Source organism: Macrobrachium nipponense, chromosome 4, assembly GCF_015104395.2.
Source record: "Macrobrachium nipponense isolate FS-2020 chromosome 4, ASM1510439v2, whole genome shotgun sequence".
NCBI classification, from domain to species: domain Eukaryota; kingdom Metazoa; phylum Arthropoda; class Malacostraca; order Decapoda; family Palaemonidae; genus Macrobrachium; species Macrobrachium nipponense.
In genome coordinates this window covers 94,669,931-94,683,988 of record NC_061100.1, presented here as the reverse complement: position 1 = coordinate 94,683,988, position 14,058 = coordinate 94,669,931, and the positions used below count along the sequence as shown (strand labels likewise).

The 14,058-nt window shown below is 33.9% G+C and overlaps 1 protein-coding gene across 1 annotated transcript in view; it reads left to right on the top strand.

Moving 5' to 3' along the window:
- LOC135211444 (uncharacterized) overlaps positions 1 to 14,058 on the top strand; it is a 161,621-nt gene that overhangs the window by 145,490 nt on the left and 2,073 nt on the right. The window contains exons 9-10 of the mRNA XM_064244752.1: positions 9,486 to 9,654; positions 10,102 to 10,272. Of these exons, the coding sequence (XP_064100822.1) occupies positions 9,486 to 9,654; positions 10,102 to 10,272 (340 nt within the window). The remainder of the gene's footprint in view (positions 1 to 9,485; positions 9,655 to 10,101; positions 10,273 to 14,058) is intronic.

Here is a 14,058-nt window from a genome sequence, read left to right as displayed (position 1 = left end):
AAGTTAAGTGACAGGAGGGGGAAGGAGCTGTTGTGCTGTTGCCATCAAGTGCTCATGAAATTTACCCCCCCCCCCTCTCTCTCTCTCTCTCTCTCTCTCTCTCTCTCTCTCTCTCTCCTCTCTCTCTCTCTCTCTCTCATTTACTGAGACTCGAGAGTTTTTTTTTTTATAGTACTTGTACTATATGTTTTTAATACTTTCAAATAATAATAATGATAAAAACTGTAATTACAAAATTCATATGTGATATTATTTTAAAGAAATACAATACTAATCTATCCATGTCACTTTTAATTAAGGCTAACTCTCTCTCTCTCTCTGCCACACAAAATAATAATGTGTCATAGTGGTAACTCCCTCCCTCTCTTTCGCTGGAAGTGTTATAAGTATTTTTTGAGAGAACAGAGAGATAAACACTCACTCTCTCTCTCTCTCTCTATCTTTTACTGAGATGAAAGAATTTTTATGGTACTAGTATGTAAAATGTTTATTGATAATTTCAGTTATTTAATAATGATAATAATAATAAAACTGTAATTACAAAATTCATAATGGTAGTATTTTAAAGAGATGAAAATTACCTTTCCATTTCACTTGTAAGGATAACTCCTCTTTCTTACTAAAGATGAGAGAATTTTTATGGTAAATGCACGTGTTTATTTTATTTTCAAATAATAGTAATAATAATAGAAGTAGTAATAATATGATAACTAATTTCAAATGAAAATTCTTCCCTTCGTCTTTTTCTGTATCAATTTCCCTACCTCATAACTCCAGTGAGGCTCGTAGCTGGGAAAGTAACAATGCCATACAATGGCCAACGAATTTAATGGTTTTATGTAATCTCTCTCTCTCTCTCGTCTCTCTCTCTCTCTCTCTCTCTCTCTCTCTCGACGATAATGAGATCATTTTCATGGACATCTATGTATAAGTTTTATCATTAATATTTTCCAATAAATACTATAACTGTAAGTACAAATTTCATATCTGAGTATTTTAAATACAATAATCATTCCATTTCTCTTTTAAACTACTGTAAGGACAGCTCTCTCTCTCTCTCTCTCTTCGTCTCTCTCTCGTCTCTCATCTCTCTCTCTCCTCTCTCTCTCTCTCCTCTTCCACAAGAATAACTTGTCATACATTGGTGTTTCTATTTCTTCTTTTATCTCTTTCGCTCTCAGCAAAAGAATTGATAGACAGACAAACATAATTGCACAGTCCTCCCTTTCTTTCTTCTCTGGAGAAATATATGTATTTATGGGAGGGGAAAAAAGTTGCCTACCGACGTTCATTTCAGTCTATTGAAACCGTAAGGAGGTTTATTGTCTCTCTCTCTCTCTCTCTCTCTCTCTCTCTCTCTCTCTCTCTCTGCTATTGGTTGTTTTTATATATTTCTAATGGTAAAATGTTTAAGATGACTTTAAAAAAAATTATATTAATAATACCAATTCATGGTATATTTGATGTGGGATAATACTTTAAGTAGACATTTGGTATTTGTGATTTCACATACAATTGTTTCCTTTGTAAAAAGAAAATGGATGTCTCAAATAGTAGCAGTATGAAAGAAAACAGGCATTACTGAATACTAATGGGGGGACTGAATTATTTTCACATACGTAACTAAGTCATGCAGTACGTACATAGTATGTATTTATGTATAACCATAAAATGTAAGATTTACTTTAAAACAGTATTAATAATATTTCAAAGATTAATATGAACCATAATAGGATATTTTATGTATATTTGATGAAGGATGGTCTTTTTAGGGATACTTTGGTGTTTGCATGTTCAGGATAGGAGTTTATGAGCACTTTTAGAGGGGGGTTCCAAACATTCGCGGATTCTAACTATTCGCGGGGGGTTCTGGAACGCATCCCCCGCGAATACGGGAGACCACTGTATATATATATACAGTAGTACCTCGAGATACGAAATTAATCCTTTCCGAGGCGCCCTTCGTATCAGGAGGTTTTCGTATCTTGGACCACATTTTACATGTAAAATGGCTAATCCGTTCCAAACCCTCGAAAAACACCCCAGTAAATTTCATAATAAAGCTAAATTGACCTATAAACAATTAAATACTACAACAATTTGGACCATTCAATACCTAACTTAATAATGAAATGCAAATTAACCTGTAAATAAAGTGTATTAGTGTACATGGTATACAAGAAATACTGTACGTAAAATGTGGAAGCTTACCTTTCGAGTGAGGCTATCTCCGAAAGTGGCTGCAGAGGAGGAGGAGGACAAACGGCAGATACGTACGTACGTACGAACACTTAACTTTACGAAAACACATTAAAAAAATGGAAGGAAAACATACATAAACTAAAATTTACGAAAGACATTAACAAAACTGTAACACTTAACTTTACAAAAAACTAAAATTAAAATTTTTTTTCTTTTTTTGATTTTTAAAATTTTTTTTTTTTACTTTTTTTTTTTTGCTTTTACATAGTTTTTTTTTTTTTTTTTTTTTTTATACAGAATTTCAACTTCATCACCGCTTTCAACTTTCTGTTTATCACTTGGTTCTTCCTTTTTGTTTTCTTTCAACTTTTTTTTTTTTTTTTTTTTTTTTTTTTTTTTTTTTTTTTTTATACAGAATTTCAACTTCATCACCGCTTTCAACTTTCTGTTTATCACTTGGTTCTTCCTTTTTGCTTTCAACTTTTTGTTTTTCATCACTTGGTTCTTCCTTTTTGCTTTCAACTTTGTTTTTTACCACTTAGTTCTTCCTTTTTGCTTACTCCTGCTAATGCTAAAGGCCTCTTTAAAAAATAACGATCCAAGGAAGATTGCTTCTGCCTACTTTTCACAATGTTCCTGAAACGACTCGGGCAAACGTCATCGAACTGCGCAAGTATACGACCTGTGTGATCCTTTTCGGGGTGTCTTTTTTTTCTATAAACGATTGCACTTTATGAAAAGCGGCAATCTCCCACAAGGCCAGCGCGTAGTTGTTCATAACGGCTGCCCGTCTGATAATTAACTACTAATTTTTGCACCTCATGACTGTTGGCCCTGGTGTCCATCCAAACCCTGTTCAACCAAATGCTTTCTCTGCAACTGATTTGGGTACTGAATGTTCAGCTGCTGACCTTCAACATAAACTGAAGTGCCTTGATTATACTGGTATGCATGTTGTAAATGATTGGTCAACACCCTCTGTTCAGCAGGGAGTGGAGATTCTACCAACCTTGCAAAGTTTCCAGTTATCCCATGAGAGAGACCTTGATCACTTATCCCATGTGAGAGATCTTGGTCACATATCCCACGAGAGAGATCTTGGTCAATCATATATATGCCGTCACTCAAGAGGTGCTCTTCTTTTTCCATTTTCTGCAAAAAGAAATGAGAAATTTATTTTAAAAATACACATGACACAAACACCATCACAATGTCAACTCTGACTAGTAGATTCAGAAACAGTTGACGATCCCGAAACAAATACCGCGTGTGTACGATAACAATGCTGGTACCGAGTGGCCGAGGCACGCCACCACGTACATAGATGCATGATGGGAGGGATGCTGGCCAATAGGACAGAAGGATCTCATGGCCGCAACTAGCATCACAAACCAATGGGAGAGCAGGAGGATGGTGGCGAGTCTACTAAGTTAGCGGCGCGCGAGTTTCAAGATTGTTATCGGTCGTTCGGGCGAATCTCGGACTTTACAGAAACCTTTCGTATCTTGAAAACTTTTCTTATGTAGAGCCGTTAAATTTTTCATATTGGCTTTCGTATCTCGAGTTTTTTATAAGTTGAGCCTTCCGTATCTCGAGATACTACTGTATGTGTGTATATATATATATATATAATATATATATCCTATATATATATATATATATATATATATATATATCACGAAAGTTAGGAACTTGATAAATCCATAAATAAAGATATATGCCACGAAGGAAAATAAACGACGGAGTATCCGCGAGACCTTTCGACGTTAAACGCCCTTTACTAAGCAGAAACTGACATACATGAGGAAAAAGACAATACAAGAATTCGTATAACTGACAGATAGGGATTATAAAGAGATTAGTACCTAGAATTCGACACACCTGGAAGATGAGTAACCTTCCCAAACAAGCATAAACATTGGGTGCAATTAAAAGTTTAAGCTGATTGGAAGGACTCGCTGCGACGGGAAATTTATGAAAAACTACGTAGGACTGAGATGCCCCTGAAAAGGAAACTCGACAGAAACACTAAAAATCTTATGATAGCAGTGATTGGACTAATTGTGCATGTCAAGATTGTGTTGTTAACTTATCTAGTAAACAAATAAGTGAAAATGTTGTGAGTGCGCTTGGATTTGGTTTATCTTTCTTTATAACAAGTAGACCTTCTGCTTTAATGATTGCGTCATCCCTAAGTAAATTTGAAAAATATTGTGATCTTCCTCAAAATCATGTTGACATGATTAAAGGTATTATTTACCGAGCTGCCAACGTTAAGCATGAAAGTAACTTCCCTGCTCGCTATAAGAAAAGTTTGACCGATCTTAGAAAGGACAATACTATCCACATTACAAAAGCTGATAAGTGAAATAGTATAGTAATTTTAAATAAAGCTGACAACATATCACGTATGCAAGCCCTACTAGATGATGATGTGACTTTTAAAAAACTAAGAAAAAATACCCTTGATCAAGTCATAAAAAACTTCAATAGCACAGTGAAAAATATCCTTAAACATAAAACAGAACTACTAGGCAAATTGTTAGTCAAATCTCCTTCGCTACCTTACTTGTAAGGATTAGTCAAAACACACAAAGAAAATAACCCTATGTGGCTTATTATCCCTTAAACGCCGACTGGACGTATTTTACGTCGACATACAAAAGTTTTTTAAAAATTCGCGGAAGAATATTTTTAGGCCTACCAGCCAAAAACTCTTGAATCACGCGCCTTGGGGGATGCTGGGAGTTTATGGATGAAGGTGTTGTTTTGTTTACAATCGTTACGCAGGCGCGCAAGCGCGAATTTCTTTCTTGCCGCACTAAAAAGTATCTGTGACACATCTCAGAAATTATTTTGTCCCTTTGACATAATTTTTGTACCATTTTAAACTAGCCGTTACATGGAGTATTATATATGAAAATGTGCGCATTTTTATGTAGAATACAACAAAAAAATACTCATGATTGTAGGTTTTATCAGTTTTGAGATATTTTCATATAAATAACGATAAGTGCCAAAATTTCAACCTTCGGTCAACTTTGACTCTACCGAAATGGTCGAAAAACACAATTGTAAGCTAAAACTCTGATATTTTAGTAATATTCAATTATTTACCTTAATTTTGCAACTAATTGGAAGTCTCTAGCACAATATTTTCGATTTATGGTGAATTTATGAAAAAACTTTTCCTACGTCCGCAGCGGTAACTTTTCCGAAAAAAATCATACATGCGATTGTGGTAATGGTTGCACCATTTTAAATTAGCCGTTACATAAAGTTTTATATATGGAAATGTGCGCAATTTCATGCACAATACAACTAAAAATAACCCAAGGTTGTAGCTTTTATCAATTTTGAAATATTTTCATATAAAAAATGATAAGTGACAAATTTTCAACCTTCGGTCAACTTTGACTCTACCGAAATGGTCGAAAAACATAATTTTAAGCTAAAACGCTTATATTCTAGTAATATTCAATCATTTACCTTCATTTTGCAACAAATTGGAAGTCTCTAGCACAATATTTCGATTTATGGTGAATTTATGAAAAAAATAACATTTTCTTTATGTCCGCGCGGTAACTCTTCCGAAAAAATCATACGTGCGATTATGGTAATGTTTGACCACCATTTTTAAATTAGCTGTTACATAAAGTTTATATATGAAAATGTGTGCAATTTCATGTAGAATACAACAAAAAACTAATTGAAGGTTGTAGCTTTTCTCATTTTTGCAATATTTGCAATATAAATCACGATAAATAGAAATAAACCACGTTCGATCAACTTTGACTCTACCGAAATGGTCGAAAAACACAATTGTAAGCTAAAACTATTACAGTCTAGTAATACTCAGTCATTTATCTTCATCTTGAAACAAATTGGAAGTCTAGCACAATATTTAGATTTATGGTGAATTTGAAAAAAAATCTTTCCTTCCCTCCGCGCGCGGATTCTCCGCCACAAATCTCCGAAATGCGTACGTCCCATTCTCGGAATATTTGCTCCGTTTCATATTAGGCATTTCATAGAGTTTTATATATGAATGTGCGCAATTTCATGTAAAATAAAACTAAAAATATTTAAAGGTTGTAGCTTTTCCAATTTCCAAAATAATTGCATATAAAAAATATATATATATAAAAATCGACATTCGGTCAACTTTAACTCGTCAGATATGGTCGAAAACTGCAATTGTAAGCTAATACTCTTACAGTATAGTAATATTCAATCATTTATCTTCATTTTGAAAGAAATTGGAAGTCTCTGGGACAATATTTAGATTTATGGTGAATTTTTGAAAAAAATATTTGTTTACTTGCGCGCGTTACGAATTCATGCATTATTTTGTGATAATATTTTCTCTGTGTTGCTTTTATCGTTTTACAATGTGTTATATACCAAAATGATCGCAATTTAGTGTACATTACAACGAAAAACGGTAATGTTACCTTTCCCCCCCCCGTCCGACCTTTAACCGTTTTGCGCACAGCGCGATTTTAATATAATTATATATGAAATTTCGTTTTTGCGCTATCATATATCGCATTATTTATATATGATAATGATAATTTTTTTCATTTCTGATGGTTGCATACTAAACTTCAGCCAATGACAAAAAAAAAAGGAGCCAAAAATGAACTCTTAATCTTGAAAACTAAGCGCGCTGTGGTTTTTTTAAAAAAATATTTTTTCCGCTTCCGCGCTCACTCTGAAACACCTCCGGCACACGGGAGACAATTTTTATTTTACCGTTTCGGTGTTTAAGGGTTATCAGTACTGTTGGTTCAATTTCATATAAACTTTCGAAATATATCACTAAGATCTTGTCCCTGTTACTTGGAACCATCTCCAATTCTCATATATATAATTCTCTAGATTTAGTTGATAAATTAAACAAAATTGCTCTTTGCCCTACTGATAGATTCGTTAGTTTTGATGTATGTTCTCTTTTTACTAAAGTCCCTATACTCTATTTTAGAATATCTTAGTAATGAACTAACTCGGCATGAATTACCTCTACCTTTAAGTTACATTATTTCACTCGCGAGTTTGTGCATTTGTGATTGTAAGTTTATATTCAATGGTGAATTTTATCAACAAATATTTGGCATGGCAATGGGAAATCCTTTATCACCACTACTCTCAAACTTGTACATGGAATTCTTTGAAAAACACTACTTACCTAATATCACTTATATTCCTGTAAAGTGGCATTGTTATGTTGATGATATTTTAGCTGTTCTGCCTGTCGGTATTGATGTAAATGATTTACTCTCTAAATTAAATAACCAGGTACCATCGATTAAGTTTACTCTAGAATTAGAGAAAGACAATTGCCTCCCTTTTTTAGATGTTTTGATACATAGAGAACCATTCAATGTAAATTCAATATTTATAGGAAACCGACCAACAACTTTTCTTAAGTTCTTTTCTTCTCAGGCCACCATCTTAACATAAAAATATCAATTTTTTCTTCTATGTTTTTACGAGCATTGCACATTGTCAGTCCACAATATTTGGATCAAGAAATTAAATACATAAGAAAAATAGGGAAAGATTTATGCTATCCTTTGCATATATTAGATATTTGTTATAATAAAGCCCACAAAAAGTTTTATAGTGTAACATGCAGAAAGAAAATTCTAAGAACATTCTCAGTTTGCCTTATTTTAACGGATTTGAAACCATTAAATTATTGTTAAAAGCTTTAAATGTAAACCTTGTTTTTTCCTATAATAACACACTAAAAGGAATGTTAATAAAAAATGGCCCCAGAGAAAGCAACAACATAATATATAAAATTCCATGTATGGATTGTCCCTCATTTTATCTCGGACAGTCTAGCAAGGGCCTAGAAGTAAGGCTAAGCCAGCATAAATATTCTGTAAAAACTGGGCAAACTATTCGTAATACATTTTCATACACATTTTAAGCATAAAAGCATGAACATTTATAAATCGACACATCCATAGCTAAATTTGCACTCATTTAACTCTATATTTTCGGCATAGAACAGCGTCAGAAGCATATATTTTACCCTAATACCTATGCAATAACTCTCAGTACAATTTTTGAATATCATTTGCATAACCTTTATGGGCTGAACGGTATTTCTACAAATGTATGTACTTGTTAGACATAATGGTGCTAGTGGCGCTGTTGACCAAAAATTGTGCCGTAAAAATACCTTAAAATGCCTTATTTTTTTAATTAATATTTTTTACGACAGCTGTAAAACCGATTCGCTGTTGAGCGATTGTGCCATTAACTGTGGGCCACCTGTACAGGCAGTCCCCGGTTATCGGCGGGGGTTTTGTTCCCAGGGGTGTGCAGATAAGCGAAAACTGCCATTAACTCAAACTCTGTGACTTATGGCTCCATAATAGCGCCGATAACTGGTATTAGCACCTTAAGCACCGTTATGGCGCTCCATAAGAACCCTTATGGCACCGATAACCAGAACTCGGCCTGTTATGGCGCCATAAATCGCCATTGCCGATAACAGTCTCTGCCGATAACCGGGGACTGCCTGTATAGTACAATGTAAAATTATTGTGTACTATAAAGTTGTATACCAGCAATTTTCTTAGTTATGTTAGTAAAAGCACACTGAATATACAAAATAAATAGCATTACAGAGGATACTTGAGAAACAAATATTACAAAAGACTTAGATTGATACAGAGCACAATGTAGACCTTGTTACCTTCCTTACTAATACACATGCTTTATAGAATAATTCCATTATTGCCTCTTTTTTCGTTCGGATTTGTTTTACTATACACAAAGTTACGTGTCCAACACTGTCCTGTTGTGTAGAAAGTTTAATAATGAGAGGTGTTACTTTATAGAGTACGTGTAGGCATAAGCCTGTAGTCCTTGTAGTCATAAAGATGTACCAGTAAACTTTGCACTCACAACTGCAACCAACCATGCTTGTGCACTTATTCCCCTGTAGCCCATAATATATACGATAATGATGTGGGTGACTCAGAGTCCACACCATTATGAATGAGAAGCACAACCATAACTATGCTTTATTTAGTTCAGTTCTTCCATGTCAGTCATCCTCATTTGATAGTAACTCTGATTTAGATGACCAACAATCAGTAGGACTCCCTTTCAGAGGGATCAGCAGAATGAAGCAAGAATTAGTGATGTGTGATAGGTGACAGAGCATCCCCTTCATCATTGGATTTTTAATTTTTCCAGTTTATTTTTGAAGTCTATGAAATTCGGAATTAGGACCAAAATTATAATGTATTTTTCTTTTGAAGGATTTGCAACCATATATGAGTTGAATGTCAACGATGGAACAAGTTTGGTGGAAATTGGAGAAAGTGCTGAATCTGTCCTGTTTGTAGAGCCTGATGTAGATCCTAATGACCATGAAATTTTTACAAGTCTTAAAGTCAAGAGCATTGTAGATGGTATACCAGAAGCTAGGTATGTTACCTTTTTTGTTTATGCTAATCTTTACGTATGTTTAACTAAACTATGGAGTTGAACTTCTAGACTCACAGTGCTGTCAAGATTTATCCATAAAAAGAGAACAGAAGATAATAAATAAAGTTCAAGAAAGAAGGTTTTGGACAACCTTGTGGAGATGTATTCAAGTTGACAAATAAGAAAAACACTGAACTTTTTTATAGAGGTGGATGGACACTGAAGAACTATTTATTCAGATTAACCTGGTACACGCCAGGCAGTGTTTCCTCACTGGAAAAACTTGTTTCAATTTATTTGATAATAATAGAATGTAAATATTTGAGTCACATCTTTTTCGGGGTCATCCTCATGTTTGCTTGGTCTTGGTGGTTTTTTATTTTTTATTTTACTTGTCTCCCCTTGGGTTGGCTGTTTGAAATGTTACTTATAGTTATCTTTCATCAGGCTTGCCAAGCTTTTGAGGAGTCGCAAATTTACTGAAGCAATGGAGTTTTGCAAAACTTTCAACCTTGATGTTGAGGAGGTAAACAAGGCACATGCAAGATATCTTTGTGACTTGATGAATCCATGGAGAACATATTCTAATGCTACATTAAATGATGCTGAATGTGAAGAGTAAGTATAGGATTTTCATTCAGTAGAAAACTGTTAAACAGTGTCTGATGTTTCATTGGTAGTTTAATTATAGTATTGGTTGAGAGTTATTTTTTATTTCTTAAGGCAGTTATTATTTTGCGATTGAAGAAAAGTGTGTAAGTACTAATAGGAATTATATAGCTTTACAAATTTCAAAACAGGATTTTACATAATGATTTTGTGGAATTTCACAACCCACCGGATATCACCTAAATGTTTAACTGTCTTCGGTCCACCACTTACAATGGTATAGGACGGAGATCAGTTATATGTCTATTCTTGCGACTGTGATACGCAAGTATTGTGGTTCTTTTTCCCTTTCTCGTTGAAGTGACATCAAGTAGATTTTGTTCTTCTTCAGAATTGGGGAGATGACTCAAACTTCCTGAGTTAACTTCATAACAACTTTATTTAACTCCATCACAGGAGTATAGGAAAGGTTGGTCAGATGACCGCTCTGTTCTGGAAGGATGAGAGAACTAACTTTTCAAGAGAGTCGCATCGATGGCTGACAATAGCTATCTCAGCGTATTACAAAAATAATAGATACATTCATATGACTCGGAAGTCATGTGTTTCCTTTACAGGTGATAGGTCACCAACTTCCCATGGAAGGTGTTGTGACCTGTTTACAAGATACTTGTTGATACAGATAAATGCAAACCAGGCCACTGCAAGCATTGCATGGCATGGTTTAGTTTTATGTCCTGTTATGGCTATTGATCACCCTCCTAACTCGCCAATGGTTTATTTACAGATATGGAAAATATCTGTATTAAAATAATGTATTGCATTACAAATGTAATGCTAAGACAAAGTTACTATGAGATTCACAGCTGGTGTCCCGGTGTTTTCCCGGAGTAAAATTTTATCAACGTATCTGATAAAGATGACACTTTGTCACAGGGTATCTCATCCCTACCTTTTTTTTTTTTTTTTTTTTTTTTTTTACTGTATTCTGTATTACAAAAGTGACATAATTGTGGTAATTATAAGAGTAACACCAACTTCTTGTAGACATCGCCAGCAAACTTAGAGGAATGTCTTTCAAAGATTTAATAATGACAACTTATGATGTCATTAACTTGCCTCCTCGATGGATAATTGGCTGTTCGTGAAAGTGTCTCAACCTCTGGCAACGATGAAATACAACCAATACTATTTGTTTATACTTAGCACTAGTAGTAGTAGTAGTAAAAGTAGCAGTATAATATAGGATTTTCGCCAAGAGATTGAATGCTAGAATCTTCAAAGGATAGGGTTTCCCTAAGTAATCTGAGAAATTACTTTCTATCACTATTTCTCCTTTGAAAAATTACATAATTAAAAATCAATTAACCCTCTTACGCCGGAGTGGTGAAAAAAATTTGTCTCCCGTGTGCCGGAGGGGTTTCAAAAAATCACAGCGCGCTTAATTTTCAAGATTAAGAGTTCATTTTTGGCTCCTTTTTTTGTCATTGTCTGAAGTTTAATATGCAACCATCAGAAATGAAAAAAATTATCATCATATATAAATAATGCGATATATGATAGCGCAAAAACGAAATTTCATATATAATTGTATTCAAATTGCGCTGTGCGCAAAACGGTTAAAGGTAACAAGTTACTTTTTTTTTTGTAATGTACACTAAATTGCGATCATTTTGGTATAGAACACATTGTAAAACGATCAAAGCAACACAGAGAAAATATTATCACAAAATAATGCATGAATTTGTAACGCGTGGAGGTAAACAAATATTTTTTCAAAAATTCACCATAATTCTAAATATTGTCCTAGAGACTTCCAATTACTTTCAAAATGAAGACAAATGATTGAATATTACTATACTGTAAGAGTATTAACTTACAATTGCAGTTTTCGACCATATCTGACGAGTTAAAGTTGACCGAATGTCGAATTTTTTATATATATATATTTTTTTATATGCAATTATTTTGGAAATAAGAAAAGCTACAAACCTTCAAATATTTTTTGTTTTTATTCTACATGAATTGCGCACATTTTCATATATAAAACTCTATGAAATGCCTAATATGAAATGGAGCAAATATTCCGAGAATGGTATGTACGTATTTCGAGATTTGTGGCGGAGAATCCGTGCTCGGAGGGAAGGAAAGATTTTTTTTTAAATTCACCATAAATCTAAATTTGTGCTAGAGACTTCCAATTTGTTTCAAGATGAAAAGATAAATGACTGAATATTACTTGACTGTAAGAGTTTTAGCTTACAATTGGCGTTTTTTTTTCGACCATTTCGGTAGAGTCAAAGTTGACCGAAACGTGTTTTTTTTTTTTGTTTTTTTTATTTATCGTGATTTATTAGCAAATATTTCAAAAATGAGAAAAGCTACAACCTTCAATTATTTTTTGTTGTATTCTACATGGAATTGCGCACATTTTCATATATAAAACTTTATGTAACGGCTAATTTAAAATGGTGCAAACATTACCACAATCGCAACGTATTGATTTTTTCGGAAGAGTTCCGCCCGGACGTAAGAAAATGTTATTTTTTTCATAAATTCACCATAAATCAAAATATTGTGCTAGAGACTTCCAATTTGTTGCAAATAAAGGTAAATGCTTGAATATTACTAGAATATAAGCGTTATAGCTTACAATTGTATTTTTCGACCATTTCGGTAGAGTCAAGTTGACCGAAAGGTTGAAATTTGGCAATTATCGTTATTTATATGATAATATCATCAAAAACTGATAAAAGCTACAACCATGGGTTGTTTTTAGTTGTATTGTGCATGAAATTGCACATTTCCATATATAAAACTTTATATAACGGCTAATTTTAAAATGGTGCAACCATTACACAATCGCATGTATGATTTTTTTCGGAAGAGTTACCGCGCGGGGCGTGGAAGTAAAAAGTTTTTTAAAAAATTCACCATAAATCGAAATATTGTGCTAGAGACTTCCAATTAGTTGCAAAATTAAGGTAAATGATTGAATATTACTAGAATATAAGCGTTTTAGCTTACAATTGCGTTTTTCGACCATTTCGGTAGAGTCAAAGTTGACCAAAGGTTGAAATTTTGGCAATTATCGTTATTTATATAAAAATATCTCAAAACTGATAAAAGCTACAATCATGAGTATTTTATTGTTGTATTCTACATAAAAATGTGCACATTTTCATATATAATACTTCATGTAACGGCTAATTTACTATGGTACAAAAATTATGTCAAAGCGATGAAATAATTTCCGAGATGTGTCACAGATACTTTTTAGTGCGGCAAGAAAGAAATTCGCGCTTGCGCACCTGCGTATCGATTGTAAACAAAACAAACACCGTTGATCCGTGAACTCCCAGCATCCCCCAGGCGCGTGATTCAAGTTTTCGGCTGGTAGGCCTAAAAAGTATTTTTCCGCCAATTTTTAAAAAAACTTTTGTATGTCGACGTATAATACGTCCAGTCGGCACCCGAGAGACGAAAAAATGTCGACGTAAAATACGTCCAGTCGGCGTTTAAGGGTTAACAAAGTGAAGAAAACTTTGGCATTCGTTGTAACTCCTTTGATATTTTTCCTAATATGACAGTGACAGTCATTGTAGTAAATAGAGCATATATATAATTATCTTTCTGCACTTTATGAAAGTCAACAAATGACAAAAACTTGGTAACTTTGGATGTCCAGGTGTACTCCTAACCCAAAAAAGGGCTCTTATTCATTTACCTGTTCTAGCTTACGCAAGGTTTGCCACAGGCCTCCTCACTTCCAAACAGTTGTGCAGGTCGAATCAC